The 21,441-nt window shown below is 38.8% G+C and overlaps 1 protein-coding gene across 2 annotated transcripts in view; it reads left to right on the top strand.

Annotated features, from left to right (window-relative positions):
- The window catches only part of PRKCQ (protein kinase C theta), a 110,600-nt gene that overhangs the window by 69,716 nt on the left and 19,443 nt on the right, over positions 1-21,441 (top strand). For both annotated transcript variants that reach the window (XM_075208588.1, XM_075208586.1), the window contains 6 exons: positions 1,551-1,611; positions 6,953-7,115; positions 9,460-9,491; positions 9,577-9,662; positions 12,211-12,340; positions 13,829-13,938. In XM_075208588.1, the coding sequence (XP_075064689.1) occupies positions 1,551-1,611; positions 6,953-7,115; positions 9,460-9,491; positions 9,577-9,662; positions 12,211-12,340; positions 13,829-13,938 (582 nt within the window). The remainder of the gene's footprint in view (positions 1-1,550; positions 1,612-6,952; positions 7,116-9,459; positions 9,492-9,576; positions 9,663-12,210; positions 12,341-13,828; positions 13,939-21,441) is intronic.

Here is a 21,441-nt window from a genome sequence, read left to right as displayed (position 1 = left end):
AACAACACAATACAATTCATTGATCTTACTCAGTGTGGGTGGTGAGGTGTTTTTAACAAAGCTGGATATCAACTGAATGTACGTGGTATTTAAAGACAAACAACTTCATCAGAGCACCAAAATGCATAGTACAAACTGGAAACTGATGTGGCCCCTTTAGAAAACCTCAGTTAACACCAAAATAAATGTTTACAGACTAGAAAGAGAAATACAAAGTAATTAATGAGACAACATGTATACTGTTTTATGTCTAAACCCAACTGAATGCAGTACTGTAATTAGAAGAGTTTGTGCTACAGTTTCAAAAGCTTAAGAAAAAAAAGTCAAAATAATAGTTTACTGCATGAAAAACTTGTTAGTTAATTTAGTAGAGTGCTGCTCATTCCTGGAGAGTGAACGGATTGGAATCCATTTTTGGAGTTATAGAAATTAAGCATGCCTGTGATGTACAAGTTTGGGAAATAAAGGCTAGAGACAGGACTGAATACTAAGACAAAGTGACTTTTGTAAAAATTACTTTAATACCACATCTTTGAAATTAGGCTTTGGCTAATTTTAGGTCTACATTTAAAACTTTTGGTTCAACTTTAGGAGTAAGGTTAGGGAGCTAGGATTACCTCTATTCGGTTTAGGTACATAATTTTGATAAGATCTCAGGATCACCTTTTTCAGCCTAATCAATGTGTTCCTAAAACAACGGCAGAGCTGCCATACAAGTTCCATTAGGTTCTCTATTATCCAGTTTCCAATAGTGAGAAGTATAATATTGGACCTCATCACCTGCTGGTTCTTTTGGTTCTTAATATCTCTGACTTATCCAGACACACTGGTGTAGTTAATGCACTTTTCTAATTCATCTAAGTTTGGGTGATTCAGGGGTACAAATTAATTAATGCAAAGTTTGTCCATTGTACTCATTAGTAAAATAATAATATTTTGCACGTGGTGGAAGTTTACATACCATAAGTTAGGTTCCTGGCTCAAACCTGACTACATGAACACGGAGGACGTGTCTCAGAGTAACTTGTGGAATATAACGTGGGATTTTCTCACCTCTTCTCAAAAGCCATGAGTCACAGCTGTAGAGAAATGACTGTTGGTGATTGGAACACAAACACTTATTGAAGAAAATGATCACATAGTATTAGATCCTTTGCAATTAATAGTAAGGCTTCCCCCTTTCACTTGCGAGCCTGGGCTTAGGGGCCGGTGGGATGTGGCAGTGATGGCCTAGACTAATATTTAATCGTTTATCATCCTTTTGTTTGTATGAAGCTTTATGTCTGTAATACATGAGGTTTTTAAAACAGTTTATCTATTTTATGCCCTTTCCTTACCCCCACCCCTCTACAGGGCAATTGCTCCCCTCCTACTTTACCTATATGTATACCTGTTATTTATAAAATAAAATTAATAAAGTATTAAAAAAACATTACATTTTAAAGCAGTCACAATTTCCATTTTTTTGTACAGCTAGCTTATGTAGGAGGAACATTTTTGTATTTTTTTATGTGTTGGAAAATGCACAATCTTTCTTGTTTTCTGTACAGATAGAACTTAAACCACAAGGCAGAATGATAATGAATGCAAGATACTTCCTGGAACAGTCAGGCAAGTCATTTTCTCTTTAAATTTATACCCTCACAGCAAAATACATTACTTGATCAGTTCTAACTTGCTAACAGCAGGTGTTTTATGAGTATGTATTAAGTGTCTAATAAACTTTGTTGACAGAATGATGTTCAAAGTTATAAAATAACTTGCTGGAAATTAAGAGAGATGATGAAACATTTTAATAAGAATGGTGGCTGCACAAGAAAAATATACTAAATTATCAGTACTCTGACATCTCGAAATAGATTACATTATATTAAGAGAAATTACCCAATCTTTTCCAGGTGTAAATGTAATGTAACAAGCTTTGCAGTATGCATGTATTAAAAAAAAGTTGTTCTGTTATGGTCCCTTTTAGACAGGACAGGAGCACACTTGTCAACCACTAGACACCCAAATTGATCTGCGTTATGCTCTACACTGGGCTGCTTTCTCATACGCCTTCTTAAGTGCTCCCAAGTCAGGGAATCTGTGACATTTCAGGAAAAAGTGAAAGATTTTCTTTAAAACTTCTATGTCCTGTGAGTTTGTGTACAAGGATGGGTTTTGGTGATGTAGGTATATGTACATGTCTGCACGTCTGTCTGTGTTTGGAGCAGAGCTTTGTGTTTGCTATTTTGTATTTGTATGTAACAAACACATGGTGGTCCCATGTTAGGTAGAACCAAGGTATCCCAAAGTAGATAGATGCACATTCGAGAACCAGGGTAAACAGATGGAGATAAAGAGTCCCAAACTGCTGATGTAGACATGGGGTTCCAAAGTAAACAGAACAACACAGGGAAGAAGGTTGGGCACCCACATAGACTGACAACCTTTGGAAATCCAAGGGTAGTCTAATAAACACAGGAAAGAGGATCTGACAGGAGACAAATATAGCAGGCCCCACAGTAGACAGCTAGACATGAGTGGTCGTAAAGTAGACAGAAACAAGCTCTACTTTATTTGTACAGTAGGAACAGCTTCTGTTCTGTTCTATGTTCTTGTTGTCCCTCTTCATAACCTCCTAACCGGGAAACAGACCTGTGGCAGGACAACTCCCCCTGCTGGTAAAAAATGACCAACGATCATTGGACAACTCTATCATCAGGAGTAGACCCCAAATTTTCTATGTTTAGTACTGGCAGAGTTCCAGAGACAGACATGTACAGTAATTGTCCAACAATTGGAGGCTGCAAGTGGCTGAGTGCTATTTGGGACAGCAGTATTTGGCACTGGCTCCAACCTCTGCCAACTTTAGATAAGTACTGGAAGTAGCTGATTACCACTCAGAACAGTGGTTATCAGCTACATACAGCACCAGCCCACTACTTCTGATAATGAATGGTTGTAGGGCTGTTCTGCCATTACTTACTAGAAATATACAACTGTGAAGAAATAACGAGAGGGTGACAGTGCTCTAAATGGGCAAATACTTCTGTTTCTGCAAAACTCCCTCTCTGGTAGTCAGCCCCGGTCCCATAGTGGGTTACTTGGACTGGGCCACTGAGCTACTGATATTTTTTTCCATTAAAATGTTCCCAATAGGCTGCTGAGCCAGCTCCTGTCAACCACCAACTAGTGGCTACCCTGATGCTGGTGTCATCCCCGGTTCTGCATTTCTTGGTTTGTGTGTGGTCAGCAGACAGAGGTGTGCAGACAGAGTTATGTTTAACGTTATCTGAGAGCTTATTTAAAATTAAATTCCTTATGCTGTGTGGAAATAACTGTGTGCTCTTCCATACAGCAAATAATTCTACTATAAATGCAACATCGCCACTAAATTATCACCACTTTATTTCATTACAATAATCTCACTTCACAAAAATGAAACATAATTTTTACACTGCTCTGCAAAACTATATGTACTGGAGGACCTAATCTCTATTTGGCAGGGAACGCGCTCACTCTGCCCAACTCTTCTCATTGACAGCTGCAAGCCTTTTCTCCTGTATCTTGCTCTGCAAACCATGTGCTTAGCAAATATCTCTGCCACCTGCACAAATTGAGGTGAACAACAGCACCAAAGAGGGATTTGTGCTGCATTTCTCCTGTTTTGCACCTCATAAATGAGGCTTAGAGATTCAATTTTTTTGATTGGTTGAACAGCTGCCTATCTTTCAACCCTTAAAGCACTTACCAATTCACGCTTATGGGACCAGAGATCAAACAGAGGCTACTTATTATGACTTATGCGGTGCTAGGCTTGAAAGAGAGGGGGTTCTATGGGAGCTGGCATTAGCGTTTACTAAACAGCAGCACTGTGGCACAGTGGTTAACATTGCTTCCTCACAGTGTTGAGGTCAGGAGTTTGATTCCTGACCAGATCTCTATCTATATGGAGTGTGTATGCGTGTTTGCGTGGCTGTCCTCGGGTGCTCCAAATATATACTGGTAGTTTAATTGACTGCTGACTAAAATGACCCTATTGTGTGTTGTGAATTTAGACTGTAATCTCTCTTGGACAGGGACTGATGTGAATGACAATTTTTATGTGTACAGTGCTGCATGACATGGTGTTGAACTATAATAATAATGTTAAGTAGCTCTTGGCATCTTGATTTATTAATAATAAGAGACAAGTAACTGTACAGTGGACTCTGATTGGCTGCCCGAGTCTTTTCTACAATCAGCTTCCATATCGGAATCCTACTGGTATTAACAAATAATAGGACTGATATTTTCCTATACACAACAGGCTTGTGAGGGTGCGAAAAGCAGGAGCTGGCAATGAGTGCTGCAGGAGCTTTGTGCACTCGAAAACAATATGAATGCTGTAAAGTTTTGCTGAAGTCGATTTAAATGGCATGCAGGTTATGGAGAAATCATACAAGAATTTAAAAAGAAATTAATTTGCCCAACGGAGAGAGTGTCGGGCCAGCAGTGAATTGAACAGGTTTTCTCACATGCAACTAATGTTTTTCAATGGGAAGAGGCCTTGCACACAAAAACACATTTTTTATTAAATTAGAAAAGCCCATCAACAGAGGCATAGAGGCACCAGCACAGAAATGTCCAGCCTGGAACTGCTTTTGACTATAGGAGGGGAACAAGACAGTCACGGTCTCTCTGTCTTAGTGGAAATCATCCCAGGCTGCTTCTGGGGCTGTTTGAATACTAGGGGCAAGGAGGCAGGGTCGGGGCTAGAATGTCCATCTGCCGGTGCTTGCACAGCCACATCCCTTTCTCCCATACTGCTGCACTTATTGTGATTCCTGCCCTGTTCAGAGCAGAAACTCGTAATACAAAGAGGTACATCACCAGTGCTGAAGAAACAATCTCTACAATTTCCAGAGAATGGTGTGCAAAACAAAAACATCCAGTTAGCGTTAGATCAGTGGGCAAAAATGCTCTGTTAATGAGAGAGGTCAGAGGAGATGGACAGACTGGATCAAACCTCGGTATGCCTATTCCGATCTCTGCTCTGTTCAGAGTGGAGACTCTGAAGTCAATGGAGATGGAGCCTGTGGTGAAAAAAATATTTGACCGGGAAGGCTGGTGCAGTACCCTTCTGCCGCACTTAGTGAGCTTACTGTATTCCACTGGCCCTGGTTACAACAGTGGTATGCTGAAGAGCATCTCTGAATGCACAGTACATCAAACCTTACAGTGTATGGGCTACAGCAGCAGAAGACCACACCTGGATCCACTCGTAAGAACAAGAAACTGAGCTCAGTGGGCACAGGCTCAACAAAACTGGACAGTTGAAGATTGGCTAAACATTGCCTGATCTGACTGACTTCAATTTGTTACTGTGACATACAGATTGTAGGGTCAGAATTTGTCATAAGCAACATGAATCCATGGATCTATCCGACCATGTGCCAATAGTGCAGGATGGTGGTTGTGGTCAGGGGCAGATTGGGAACTTAAAGTGGCCCTGGAAAAAATTCTGAAAGTGGCCTCACATGGGCGGGACCACACAAATGGTGGGTGGGGCCAGCACAAAGTAGGAAGGCTTAACTCAATTATTCGGAACCACATCGGTCATCAGTAGCATGCAAGGAAAATGCAACACGCAGTGGTAGGTGGAGTCAGAGCAACACAAGGCGGAGCCTGTCACAGTAAGCAGTATTGTGCTCTACCCCAAGTATTTAATGAATGTAAAGATTTGAAATGGGGGAGCATGATTACTTTGTGTAAATAAAAAGACATTTGATCCTCTGCACTCATGAGGGAAGACCGCTAGTCCTCCCGCTCACACCAGCATAACGCACAGGCAGGCCAAGCCAGCCTCCTATCTATAAGAAAGTCATTCACTACAGAGATCCCTCTCCCCTTCCTATACTTCCGCCTTAAAGCATTGAATTCTTATTAAATTGCTCCCCATGTGTGCGAATATGCGGTAGATAACTTATATTGTAATCTACACAGGGACTGATGTGCATGAATAAAATACTGGTATTGTACATCTGTGTTGAACATGTTTGTAGTATATAAATAAAGAGCTATAATAATAAGTAAACGCTCTGCAGTGGAAGAACTGTGAGTTTCCAGATTTATAGGATAATCCATTCAATTCCTAATGAATTTACTTGCAAACCCTGCTTAAAAGTGACCAGGTGTAGAAATTAGGAAAGACGCTAGTGCTGGTATAATGCAAGGACGGCAGGAATGTCAGATGTGAGAGTACCACTGTTCTTTTCATTAGGATGTGCACCCAGGGATACTCTGTGTGGCAGCTCGCAGCCGAAGGGCACGTCTAACAACATCTAGAGGTGAGGGTGCCTAAAAGTGCCTCCAGTTTATATTATGCCACACAGTAGTACCCCAGATCATATTATGCCAAACAATAGTGCCCCCAGGGTCATATTATGCCAAACAATAGTGCCCCCATGGTCATACTATTCCAAACAATAGTGCCCCCAGAGTCATACTCTGCCAAACAGTAGTGCACCCAGGGTCATACTATGCCAAACATAAGTGCCCCAGGGTCATACTATGCCAGACCATAGTTCCACCAGGGTCATACTATGCCAAACAATAGTGCCTCCAGGATCATATTATGCCAAAGAATAGTGCTCCCGGGATCACATTATGCCAAATAGTGCTGCCAGGATCACATTTTGCCAGTTAGTGCCGCCATGATCACATTATGCCAAATAGTGCCCCCGGGATCACATTATGCCAGTTAGTGCCCCCTTATTCACATTATGCCAAATAAGACTGGCCACACATTGTGATATCAGCATTAATTGCCCCAAACTAGCACTATTTTCTTATCTAAATGAAAAATGTAATCATATTTACTGTCAAAAATATACTGCATCTGTTACATTTATACAATTATATTGCTAAATTAGTCATTTTATTTGTGAAATATAATATGGGGCCATTTTTATTTTTATATTTTCTACAGATCCAAAAAGTCATTATGAATCAGATTCAGAAAGCCAGTTTGCTTTACATCAACGTCGCGGAGCCATTAAACAGGCCAAGGTTCATAACGTCAAGTGTCATGAATTCATAGCAACCTTCTTCCCACAGCCAACATTTTGTTCTGTTTGTCATGAATTTGTTTGGTGAGTTTCAGGTTTTTCAGCTTGTGCAAATGCACAGGGCAGACAAGTGTGTGTGTGTGTGTGTGTGTGTGTGTGTGTGTGTGTGTGTGTACACCTTTGTTTTTGGCATTTTTCGTGTTTCGTGGTCTGTGAGATCAATGTGTACAGGTTTAACAAGGAAAACCTATCAAATACAGCCAAGTTGTAGATTTATTGATTCTAACACCCAGTGGTCGAAATGGAAATTTAGAAGTGGCGGTATGGAAAATGTAAGTAAAGTACATGCATGTGTACCTTTCTATAATTCATACTGGCTCCGATACGTACACTTTGTGACATAAAGTGTGTTAATGTGCAAATAGTTGTGACATCACAAACCCTGGCTACTTAAGTAGCTCTGGCCAACTATCATGTGTTATTGTGTGCTAATTATCATGTATTGGGAGCTTGTCCAGTTCTTGTATTCAAACAAATTATAATTTGTTTGATTTCACGTTGCTTATTGCAGCTAATATCTGAAGCCTAAATCTTTTTTTTATTAATTATCATAATTACAACAAAAACAGACAGCCAGAAGGAAAACAATTGGTAAGGGTAACAATTTCTGTATATTGAAGAGTAATACATAACAGAAAAATGTAAAATAAAAAAAGTAAAAAGAAGTCTCTCAACTGGTGAGCTGGGAAGACACTTAGGTGACTACATAACATTTTCAGTATCCAGAAAAAACAAAAAAATTCCAATATGGATTTTACATACCTCTAATAAATATACTACGCTTCAAATGAATTAATTATTTGACTCAGTCTGGTCAAGAAATAAAACACTTATTGCAGACTTCAAAAAATATCTACATTTATTAGAGATGGATTTCCAACTTAGTGAATCAACAAAAAAGCAATATAAAAACAATAATCCCAAAGACTGGACAAATGAAAATGTATCTCTAGACCAACAGAGTGATATAATTCATCTAGAGGCAGCTAAGAGACCTTTATTTTCCCTGTGTATAATCCTTCATTGACCATCCCAGTTTAAAGTCAAGTTTATAATTTCACAACCCTAATTCCCTAAAAGAGCCCCAAGTTATTGTTTTTATGACTATCCCTCTAGACCACCCATGTATCAATAAAGAGGGTGAAACATTATGAATAGGTCTAAGGAACTTTATTTTTTTATGTAATAAATGTAAAGAATTGTCATCTAAAAACATTAGTTTTATTATGTCAAAATGTTTCTATCTATGGCCCAGTCTACAATTATTCCTGATTTTGTTGCCATAATAATTCATCTTATTATTAGCTATATTATTATTATCTTTTCTCATTACCTATAACTTTTCCTCACCAGCTACACTGCGCACCTCCTCCTTGGGCTCTCTGCCGATTGAGTTCACTCCTCCATTGTCTTTGCACCTCTTTCAGTGGCTCTTAACCTGTTAGTAGCGCCCACGCTAATGGGCACAGGATTCAGCCTGCACTGAATATACACCTTTCACCTCAGTAGCTGTACCGAGAGTGGTAGTGTTATCTGTTTACTGTATGGTACTGTTATACCATATACTGTCTTGTTGTTTTCCCTCTGTACAGCGCTGTGGACCTCATGTGGCACCTTATAAATAAAGATTAATAAAAATAATAATAATAATAATAGTCTTATGTCAGGAAGCTCTAATCCACCCAATCTTACTAGTGTAATCATCTTATCATACAATATTTTTGCCCAGATGAATCTTATATCCATTATTACATCTTTCGTTACTAATAAAATCTAGTGACTACTCACTGTTAGGGTCTAGATTTACAAAAGTTTTGGTATAATTAACAAATTTGAAAGAGCTATTCTACCTTGAAGATTTAAGGATAACACTTTCCACATTTCTAAGTTAGTACTTATATATTTAATAACTTCTGAAACATTTTAGTTGAAATACAAATAAAAGACCAAATCTGAGCTTTCAGTCCACTGCAGTAAGTTGACTCTTACAGCTCTTACAGCTCTCAGTACCATTCAGCTGCCTTGGTGATACTTTTTTTTGTCAATTTGCGATGATAAGGGATTTTATACCCTACAGCAGTGTTTCTTAAACCTAGTTCTCAGGACCACTAACAGTGCAGGTTTTCCATATCTCCTTGCTTTAGCACAGGTGTATTCATTACTGACTGACACATTGTAACAGAACAGGTGATATAATTATTTCACTTGTCACATGGAAAACTGCACTGTTAGGGGTCCTGAGTACTGGGTTAGAGAAACACTGCCGTACAGCACTAAACTCAATTTGCATGCTTGGTTATAAAAAGACTTACTGTGGCATGTTATGTACACTTATCAACACTTTTCAGCATATTTTAATCTTTTTCAGGGGTCTTAACAAGCAAGGATATCAATGCAGAGGTAATCATTTTTCAATATATTATATTAGGCTATAGGAAACATGTTATTAGACTTACATTTATTTTTACTCTCTAACAATATTTAGAGTGCAATGCTGCTATCCACAAGAAATGTATAGATAAAGTCATCGCTAAGTGCACAGGATCTGCAGTCAACAGCAAGGAAACAGTGGTATGTCCATCATTCAGGTCTTTACATAGATAAATAATGGCAATATAGGCGATTCCACTTATGTGTTGATGCAATACTGATCTAAGACATTTTCCAAGTTCTCTAGGGATAATTAGACATTGATGTAGGAGGAAAAAAAGTGTTAAATCAATTGATAACTTCCAGAAGGTACAAAAGGGATAGGTCACTGCAACTCGAAAACAAAAGAAACAGTTTTCCCCTCTACTCAGCTGCCTGCCAAAAAAAAACAATTTAAAACCTGCCTGTGAAACAGTAATAAAAATAGTTTTTAAAAGAAGTTTTACTTGCATACATTTGAAAATACAAGTAAAAGTAATTGACCACTTCTAAAGTGGCAATTTGTAAAATGATAGTGAATGGTATTTGATAGTTTTACAATCAAAGCTTCTTTTTGCGCGACAGGTGCATATATACAGTTTGCGGCCACCCGCCCCGGCTTGTGGATCCGCCACTGCTCTGAGTTGAGCTATATGTTAATGTAGATGCCAGTAGACAGAAAGCAGGAGACAAACAGAAACAGACTTGAATGATGCCACTAGATATCAAGATTCCAATATAAACGCAGCCAGAACCCAAAAGATTGCATAACCATGAACTGGTGCAAGGACAGGAACAAATTTGGACAAGATAAACTGGACAAGATGCAGGAGTCAAGAAGCACACATTTCTGATGCTATCAAACGATATCACTGGCAAGGCATAAAGGCAGAGGGGTCTTTAAACAGTGCAGCTCACCAATCAGCTATTCTGGGAAGGCTCATCTGCACTGCAGCACTGCAGAGGGAGACACACCTACCCAGCAGCTCAGTCTTGACAGACAACAAGATGCAGGGAACAAGCAGCTGAACCCTAACACCAGTGCCCCATGTATTATGTCACTTATTCAAAGTTTCAGGAGCCCCCTAAACATTGTTGCCCTAAGCTTGGTATGTCTATTGGTAGGACCGCCCCTGCCCCTGCTCTACACTTCACAATGCAGAAAATCAAATGTTGGAGGTTTGAAAAAGTGTCGATTTAGCTTCGGATTAGCTTTCGTAGATAATATGCAAATTGCCATGGAGATCACTAAATAATTGATTTGGTCAATTTGACTTTTGACATAGTTTAATAGTTCTAAAACTGGAAGCAGATGTTTATCAAACATAAGAGATAACTACCTTTCCCCAATGGTGGAATAGCAAACCATACTGGACTTGATATCAACTAATAGTAATAATATTATATCTAAAATGCAACTATGTGGGTATTTAGGCAAGTGATCACAATATGATAAGACAATTTGCAGGACGGCTGCAAAAATAATAAATTTCATAAAGGTTAAATGCTAATCAATTTAGAGAAGCATAAAAGCTATTAAAGTGGAAAAGTATGGAATGTATGGTAACAAAAGCTCTAGGAATAAAAAGAAAACAATGTAGCTAAATAACAAAGTATTAGAAGTAATACATGAAAAAACATTGAAAAATGTTAGAGCAGAGACTAAAGAGGCATTAAGTAAATACAGGAAAATATCAAAATCTGTTAAAAGGATAGAAAACAGACAGTTGTTAAAAAAAACAAACATATTTAGATTACAGTTAATAGTGGCCTAGAAAGTAATATGCCCATATTTGCAAATGGCACTAAACTATGTAGAGTTATACATCTGGAAGAGCATAGTATGTCGCTGCAAAAGGAATTGGTAAACTCTAAGTTGATCAGAAAAATGGCAGATGAATTTTAACGTATATAAATAAAATGTTACGAACTGAGGCTGTAGTAATTTTATGCTATTTACAGTTTAAATGGGATACAATTTTGACTATTTTCTTAAATAATTATACTATAATTATTTAAGAAAATATTTTATTTTTTATTTTGATAAAATAAAAAATAAATATCAAAATAAAACCCCTTATGAACTGAAAACCTATATGAAATTCCTTAGGGCATATTCAATTGTTGGTGTTACAGCCAAAAGTAATGCTCCCCGCGCACTATTACCGTCATTACGTCATTAAATACCATTATTACGGTACATTACTCGCTGGATTTCAGCTCGCGGCTCAGGGAGCTGCGAGCTGAAATCCGGCTTATTATTACCGTGATAACGGTAATACTTTTTCAGCGGCGGAAAAAGTAAACAATTGAATATGCCCCCTTGTGTGGAAATCCCAGTGTTATTCTCAGTGTACCTGACAAATTGCATTTTTTTTAACCAGTCTTGTTATTGAGATGTCACAAAGGGTTTAAATCACAGGAACGTGGATTATAATCTTTGCATATACAGCAAACTATGTCTTGTGCAACTTTTCTGTAACATAGTTTAACACTGTAATGACAATAATATGAATATATTTCACTGACAATATTGTCTGAACATTAGAGGCTTATTCTACCCAAAGCTTAAATTTCAGTTCTTTTATTTCCTACTCCTGGAATAATAATATCTAACTTACCGTTATAAAATGTACTTTTGTAAAGTATTATGAACCAAGGCACTTTGTATAAATGCTCAGTTGTGTCCAATGACCCATATTTTTTACAGCTCAACAAAGAGAGATTTAAGATAGACATGCCACACAGATTTAAGGTGTACAATTATAAGAGTCCAACCTTCTGTGAACACTGCGGGACACTTCTCTGGGGCTTGGCGAGGCAAGGATTAAAGTGTGCAGGTAAGTACTAGAGACTTTTTACTAACAGCAGTAGAGGTCCGTAGGAATTATAAATATAGCATTACAGATGTTTTACACTGACTGAGAATTGCTGCCTGTGGTTTTCGTCTTAAAGTTCTACTTGCAACCAAAAAACAATGACTTATCCTCACAAGCTGAGTCTCTCCTACAACCAGAACTATTAACTCATGATATGATGTATTGTACAGCTTTACAGTAAAATTACATCCATCTCGTGTTTACTATTTACAGCAGTATTTAGTACTCAGAGCCTGTGTCCCCACCCCCTGCTGCCTCTTACCATGGCAGGCGGGTGGTGAGGGTGGCATCCTCAACTCCGCACATGTAAGAAGCTGCTGGATGCTCCTCCTTCAAGTAGGCAGGCCAGAGTCCCGTGTGGGTGTGCTGCTGGGGTATTAAAATCACTGGATGACTGACAAACTTCTAGGTTTGCCTAGGTTTGTCTACTGGTAACGCTAGCCCTAACTATTTAGATGTAAGGTTTACATCATCTGAAGCATTACCTATGTACAATACTGCTCTACTTTCCAAAAGACCAAAAAAGATTTTGGACTTTCAATACTAACAATGGACAATAAATAGGCACAAATGCTAAATGTTTATTAAATTAAAATGCTAATAGAAGCATGAGTTTTGATGCTAGTGAGTAAGGGGCATTATGATTTATTATGCAAAACAAATGAAATTGGTGGCCCTATGCGTCTGCCCTTGACTGCAATATGGCTGGTTCAAATGCATGATATACTCACAAAATGCTAAATGCTGATCACTGGACAAGAGAAGCTTGGAAAAGGAGGTGTACAGCGCTAAAGAGAGTGGCATATGATTACTTGCGAGCCAGAGAAAGCAGCATGTGATTGGTGGCCACTCACCCAGCACAGAGCATACTCCCTAACCTTTTTACAGATTATTATTGTCAAATGTAGCATTTGGCATTTAGTGCAAGAAGAGTCCACACAGCGAAGTTCTGCGAAAGTGTGGTTGGATTATGAAAAAAACTATATGGAATCAATCATCTAACCAAGCTAAGTGGCCTCATAGGATTTTGTTTGTACACAAAAGGGTCAGACACAAGTTTTCTGGATATGTCCAGACACCTTAAACCCTAACCCTAACCAACCAACTTAAATTACTATTGAGAACATTATCTGTAAAACTCATTTCAGACTTCTTCAATAATAATACAGTTCTAAAGATCATCCTGAACAAGATCTTATGTTCATTATTTTACCTATCAGTGATTTAAATAGTGTTATAGAAAAAAGTTGATTTACACATGTCTGATGATGTGAGAATGAAGAGATAAAGAAGACAAAATATACAATAGTAAGTTAAATAATAAACACAACCCATATGTGTATGTAATGAAAAATAATATTTTATCTTGTTTAGTCATTGGATTGTGAAACAAATGTAACCAAATGAAACGAATACAAAAATATTTGTTTTCCCTCTTTCTTTATAAAGAATGTGGCATGAATGTCCATCACAAGTGTGAAAGTAAAGTAGCAAACCTATGTGGGGTTAATCAGAAGTTGATGGCAGAAGCTCTTGCAATGATAGAGAATGCACAACAGGTAAATATAACTATGCTTATGTGTTCACAGCAACTTAAGAGCTTCATTTATTAGTATACTTATATTGTTGCTGTCTATATATTAATAGCATATGTACGACTTTTCTGAGTGACTTATTTCTATGATGCCGTTGTCTCAACATATATAAAATTAAAGGCCTTTGTCTGTAGATTTTCAGAAAAATATTGCCGTTGTAATCGGTTGCAGAGTTATTTCGCAAAAAAATGTTCTGCGCATTACCCATAATCTCAGTAATAATGTAAAACAATAAATTTAATCAAAAAGAGAAACTATAGTAACAAATGTGGGTTATATTAATCCACATAATAATAATGTGCAAAGACTGGGCCTTACATTGAGAATATTGGGCCAGCCCAGTCTGTTATCAGTGGACCAATTGAATAACAGTGGCCAACTCTCTGGGTGGCCAGATCCAGTATTGTTGTGGTGTCTAGAGAGGGAGGGGGGAGGCAGCTCACAGGAAGTGTGAAACAGCTGTGGACCCTGTGACATAAAAAAAAGAGTGGAAGAGGTTAAAAACTAGAGATGCTCACTGACCCCCGTGAACTGGTTTTGGATCTTCTGGATTAGCTTCGTGTTTTGGTCTTAGTTTTGGTTTTGGCAAAACCAGCCTCGTGTGTTTTGGTTTTGGTTTTGGTTTTGGATCTGTATTTTTTTTATTTTTTTTTAAAAATCCTAAAATATGCTAAAATCACACAATTTTGCTCCTTTTTTGTTCCTACATTATCATTAACCTCAATAACACTAATTTCAAGTCATTTGCAGTCAATTTTGACCACCTCACAGGTCACAATATTATTTTCATACAGTTTTGGACAAATACTGCAGTGACCTGGCTGGATGCTAAGCGACAGAGCAATGACTCAAACACATGGCAGTTCCTAGCACATCTAGGACCCATTGCCACACAGCAGTGGCAGAAAGGAAAAGTGGGGCAAGATGGAATTTTCCTTGGATCATGAAATCAGTTATGGTTCATTTGATCGCTCCACCTGTTTCTTGGATAAGTGATGTAATTCTACAGCTAATACATGGCAACGAGCGCTGACCCCCGGGATGCCTGCTTTTATCAGACCCACACCAATTCTGGGTGCCAGACAATGCACTAAAAGGAGCCATTGTAATTCCCAGCAAAAAGCAAGTTCATCAGTGAGCTTCGAATCGGCCCCAATTCCCACAAAATTATAATCTAGTCAGGTACCTTTTATGTAAAGTGCAGATTACAAACACTTGATGAAACAGCAGCAAAGTTGAAGGTAATACATATACACATCTATTTAGACATCTATGCTTACATTACTGTTGCTTTACAAACTTATTTAGATGAATTACTAATAAAGACTGAGTTTTCAATTATTTTTCTTCAACCACCTACAGACAACAGCTCAGCTCTTAGAAACTCATAGATGGATAATCAATTATCAAAAATCAAAGTTGATTCTGGCTCAGCATATTGTATTTTCATTCATTTCAACATGCACCTTCAGAGAGACTTTTTACCTCAGGAGAAAATCATACATACAGAAACTAGTAAGGTCTGTTCTAGCTCAATGTAGAAGATCAGTTCTCAGGTTGAGGTTGTTGGGAAGGTAATCTCAACCTATGGAGCATTAGAATACACACGCTTTCATTCTCAGATCTTTTCAAAGTCTTTTAAGAAAGTGGTCCAAGTCAAACTTTTACTTAGCCACACAATTAATCAGTCTGACATCTCAAACACAACAATCCCTCATATGGGAGCTGAGGAAGGACAATTTCAACAAGAGCTGTTCTCCCAGGAGAATGGTCTCTCCACCCAGAGTTTTTTGGTCAGATAGTGGAAAGGTGGGGGTCTGCCAGAGGTCAACGTGATGGCCTCTCAGCTGAACCACAAGTGGATTAATTCTGTTTGAGAACCAGGGATCCACAGGTATTCCGCCAATAGCCATGATTCCTCATGTCCTCAAAAAGACCAGTGATCTTAATGGCTCCAAATTGTCCAAAAATATTGTGGTACACCAACATACTAAAAATGGCAGCAGTTCCAAGTTTCCAAGTTGGTGACTTCCGCTAAGGAAGGATCTTCCATCTCTAGGGGCCTGATTCATTAAGGATCTTAACTTGAGAAACTTCTTATTTCAGTCTCCTGGACAAAACCATGTTACAATGCAAGGGCTGCAAATTAGTATTCTGTTTTGCACATAAGTTAAATAATGTCTGTTGTTTCATGTAGCGCACAAATATCAACTTTAAATTTCAGTGTACAAATAAGCTATCAAGTATTTGTGTGATGCATGAAAAAACAGTCATTACTTAACTTATGTGCAAAACAGAATACTAATTTGCACCCCTTGCATTGTAACATGGTTTTGTCCAGGAGACTGAAAGAAGAAGTTTCTCAAGTTAAGATCCTTAATGAATCAGGCCCTAGGACCTTTTCTATATCAGGACCTTGCTCATCTGACTTTAACGTTGTGGCTGTTGAGGCTGGAATTCCGAGAGGTAAAGGTCTCTTCGAAAAGGTATTCTAGACTATGTTGAAAGCCAGGAATTCAGTTTCAGCTAAAAGCTATCAAAGCATATTAAGACTTATATACTCTGGTGCGAGCCAAAAGAATTCCACACTTCATCGTTTAGGCTATCACGCCTCCTTGTTTTTCTTCAAGGCGGTCGTAATAATGCGCTGAGACTAAATTACCTAAGGGTACAGGGATCAACTCTTTGTGTATAATGTTCACAGAAAGTTAGACCTCATCCCAGAAGTCCGCACTTTTTACCAGGAATATTCAGGATGCAGCCTCCAAATGCTCCTCCTATTGAACCATGGGATCTCAATTTGTATTGTTGTTACATCTTCCGTCGATAAGATTCCCGAGTCTAAATAGCTGTAAGCAGAGTTCTTTCCTGTATGCCCTCTGTGTAAGAGGCCTGCATTAGAGTGGTAGCTTTGGTGTTCTTAGAATATTTGTAGTGTACAATTTTAAAGAACAATGGAAAAGCTTATGAAAAGGTCATTACAACCAAGAAAATGAAATAAAAATAAAAAAAAGCATTTTTCTATTCTCTCTTCTGAGCAGAGAGAACACAGAAAAACTCAGAAATAATGTAAATGTGACATGTGAATAAAACCAGGATTGTATCAAAGCATCCCCAAAATCCTTATTTACAAAATATAAATAAATATTTTTATATTTCTTGATCTGAGGCAATGCACCCTCCCCAAAAAATGCAAAAAAACATAAAAATCACCACAAAAAGACTCTCCCACACACTATGGCTGTCTGAAGCTTCATGATTATAGCTGGGAGTCCCCAAGACTATCCTTTACTGGCCAGCCAGTCACAAGTGTTTTCCCACGGCCAACCAATCAAAAGCAGCCAACATGGGAAAATATGTGTGTGGTTTAGCTAGTTAGTGAAGGTAAGTTCTGGTGACTCACAGCTTTGGTGGGTACTTTCTACTATGGGGAAGGAGGGCTCTATCTCAGATCAAGAAAGAAAAAACAACTTTTTATATTTAAAAGTGGTGATTATAGAGGATCTTTTAACCAATTTAAATTGATTTAAAAACAGTGTACGTCTTTTTCTATGCACCCTCTGCTCAGTAGGGAGACTAAAAAATCAGTGCTTCCTGTAACCTAAATTGGCTATAGAAAGCATTCAGCCTGCTTGGTATATGCTTCATACCATGTTACATACCCCATTACATTCATTTATGTCAATATGATTTGCAATCGAATATTCACATATCTCATTTTGCCTTTCTGTGACCTTTTTTGCACCAAGTGCCACATTTTCACCAAAAGTAGGACTAGAATGACAAAAGAAAGCTTTTTGCCTTGCAATTGTTAAAGTAATTCTATCATTTTCAAATAAGCATTGCATAGGCGATTGTATTGTGTTTCTAACGCACAAAGTGATTTATTTTAGCAGATGTAAATAGTCAACAATTCAATACATTATTATATTATGATACAGTACAGTACAGCCAATACCAAAAGATACATACATACCGCGCTCTTATCGCATGCGCTCGCTGCGCTAACCACGGGACCCGGTGGACAGTATATCTGTTAGAATACTGTGATCAGTGAAGACTGAGGGCCATGGGGGTGCAGCTATGATTATATACAGTACAGTGTTACACAGTGAACAATAGAGATGACGTAGCTTGCTTCTATAGGTCCAGACAAGGGTGGTTCCAGGGTAAACAGGTCATAGGCTGATTCAATCTAAGGAATCCAAAGGTGGGGGTCGTCTCTCCAGGGGGGTCTGCTCCTTTCATAGCCAGCATCATACAAAGGTTTATTCCCTAATATCAATAACTAAAGTATGCAATTTGTAATCTCTTCGCCAACTGCACCGGACAGCTGCTGATGATTAGGGTTTCAATATGATACTAGGCATGATACCTTTCCTATAACCTGAACCTTGAATATCACTGAAGTGTACATATAATCTAGAGATGGGCGGGTCCGGTTCTCCGAGAACCGAACCCACCCGAACTTTGGGTATCCGAGTACCGAGCTGAGCAGCTCGGTACTCTCCCGCCCATTCCGAATCCAAATCGAGGCCGAACGTCATTGTGACGTCGTCGGATCTCGGGACTCGGTTCTCGCGATACTTCAACTTTATAAATACACGCCTCCACAGCAATCCATCGCCATTTGACAGAGGGAGAGAGCAGGGTGTAGTCATAGGCTAATTAGAGCAGGGACAGAGAATACCATATTGTTCTTGCAATTGCTCTATCCAAAATCGCTAGTGCAGAGAGGAGGATAGAGGTTTATTATTTTTTCTTCATATTTGGCACTCCCCAGCGCTTTTGGGGTGTCCCCCATAATTGTGCATTAATATTTCTGGCTGTCAAAAGTCATATCTGTCAGCAGTATCTACTAAATAATTTGTAGCACACCTCAGTGTTTTTGGGGTGTCCTCCCTAATTGTGCATTAATATTTCTGGCTGTCAAAAGTCATATCTGTCAGCAGTATCTACTAAATAATTTGTAGCACACCTCAGTGTTTTTGGGGTGTCCTCCCTAATTGTGCATTAATATTTCTGGCTGTCAAAAGTCATATCTGTCAGCAGTATCTACTCAATAATTTTTAGCACTCCTCAGTGTTTTTGGGGTGTCCTCCCTAATTGTGCATTAATATTTCTGGCTGTCAAAAGTCATATCTGTCAGCAGTATCTACTCAATAATTTTTAGCACTCCTCAGTGTTTTTGGGGTGTCCTCCCTAATTGTGCATTAATATTTCTGGCTGTCAAAAGTCATATCTGTCAGCAGTATCTACTCAATAATTTGTAGCACACCTCAGTGTTTTTGGGGTGTCCTCCCTAATTGTGCATTAATATTTCTGGCTGTCAAAAGTCATATCTGTCAGCAGTATCTACTCAATAATTTTTAGCACTCCTCAGTGTTTTTGGGGTGTCCTCCCTAATTGTGCATTAATATTTCTGGCTGTCAAAAGTCATATCTGTCAGCAGTATCTACTCAATAATTTTTAGCACTCCTCAGTGTTTTTGGGGTGTCCTCCCTAATTGTGCATTAATATTTCTGGCTGTCAAAAGTCATATCTGTCAGCAGTATCTACTCAATAATTTTTAGCACTCCTCAGTGTTTTTGGGGTGTCCTCCCTAATTGTGCATTAATATTTCTGGCTGTCAAAAGTCATATCTGTCAGCAGTATCTACTCAATAATTTGTAGCACACCTCAGTGTTTTTGGGGTGTCCTCCCTAATTGTGCATTAATATTTCTGGCTGTCAAAAGTCATATCTGTCAGCAGTATCTACTCAATAATTTTTAGCACTCCTCAGTGTTTTTGGGGTGTCCTCCCTAATTGTGCATTAATATTTCTGGCTGTCAAAAGTCATATCTGTCAGCAGTATCTACTCAATAATTTTTAGCACTCCTCAGTGTTTTTGGGGTGTCCTCCCTAATTGTGCATTAATATTTCTGGCTGTCAAAAGTCATATCTGTCAGCAGTATCTACTCAATAATTTTTAGCACTCCTCAGTGTTTTTGGGGTGTCCTCCCTAATTGTGCATTAATATTTCTGGCTGTCAAAAGTCATATCTGTCAGCAGTATCTACTCAATAATTTTTAGCACTCCTCAGTGTTTTTGGGGTGTCCTCCCTAATTGTGCATTAATATTTCTGGCTGTCAAAAGTCATATCTGTCAGCAGTATCTACTCAATAATTTTTAGCACTCCTCAGTGTTTTTGGGGTGTCCTCCCTAATTGTGCATTAATATTTCTGGCTGTCAAAAGTCATATCTGTCAGCAGTATCTACTCAATAATTTGTAGCACACCTCAGTGTTTTTGGGGTGTCCTCCCTAATTGTGCATTAATATTTCTGGCTGTCAAAAGTCATATCTGTCAGCAGTATCTACTCAATAATTTTTAGCACTCCTCAGTGGTTTGCGCTCAGAATGGATTCAAAGCAGTCCACATATGATCTAAATGAGCAACCAGGTTCTGTCACCAGTCCTGATGTTAGTGTTCCCAGTACGTCATCTGGCCAAGGCGATGTCAAACAACAGAGTGTTTTCAAATTAGTGCAAAAAACAAAAACCAAAAAAAAATTTACTGTATTGAAGCGAAAAAGAAGTGTAACTGAGCAAAAGTTAAGTGACGATAAAAAAAAAATTGCAAGCATGCCATTCTACACACGCAGTGGCAAAGAGAGAATGAGGCCTTCACCTTTGGCTATTAGTGGCAGATCCCAAAAAGTTACCCAGGCTACAATTGGTGCACAACTACTGTTACGCGTCAAAGCTGAGCTGCAAGATACCAGTGAGGCATTACAGGAGAATATTTGCTCTGATTCACAAATGACAACAATCCCTGTGGAGAGTCCATCCAACAGTGGGATGTCTAATCGTGAGCATTCTGCTGATGTGTGCCTTAATAGCCCGAGTGTAGCCGGTGATACCCAAATTGAGGATGCCACTTTGGAATTAGAAGAGGATGAGGGGGAGATTTGTGTAGGCGACGAGGGCGCTAATGAGGATGTTGATGAGGATGAGGTTGTTTGTGTAAGTCCTGCACCAGTGGCAGCAGTTCTGGCACGTGACAAGAAAAAGGCCATTGTCATGCCTGGGCATAAAACAAAAAAATCCACTTCTTATGTGTGGAATTATTTCTACCCAAATCCAGACAACAATTGTATAGCCATTTGTAGTGTATGTGAAGCCACAGTCAGTCGAGGGAGGGACCTTAACCATCTTGGAACCTCGTCTATGTTACGCCATCTAACGAGAGTTCATGGCAAAGTGTTGGGAAAAGCTGAAAGTTCTTCCCAAAAGAATACAAGCACTCCCTCATCAGCTAAGACCCTCCGCTCACCGACATACCGACGGCTACAAAATACACCCACCACACCATCCTCATCAATATCCTCAGTAGCGCTCGGAGTTAGCCCGGCATCCCACTTAAGGCTGGATGACTCCGGCACTATTATTGATTCCTCTGAAGAAAGCGTTAGTCCTGCTGCTGCTG

The sequence above is a fragment of the Mixophyes fleayi genome, chromosome 4 (assembly GCF_038048845.1).
Source record: "Mixophyes fleayi isolate aMixFle1 chromosome 4, aMixFle1.hap1, whole genome shotgun sequence".
Lineage (NCBI taxonomy): Eukaryota > Metazoa > Chordata > Amphibia > Anura > Limnodynastidae > Mixophyes > Mixophyes fleayi.
Note: the sequence above shows the minus strand (reverse complement) of the source record. Positions and strands in the feature narration are given on the sequence as shown.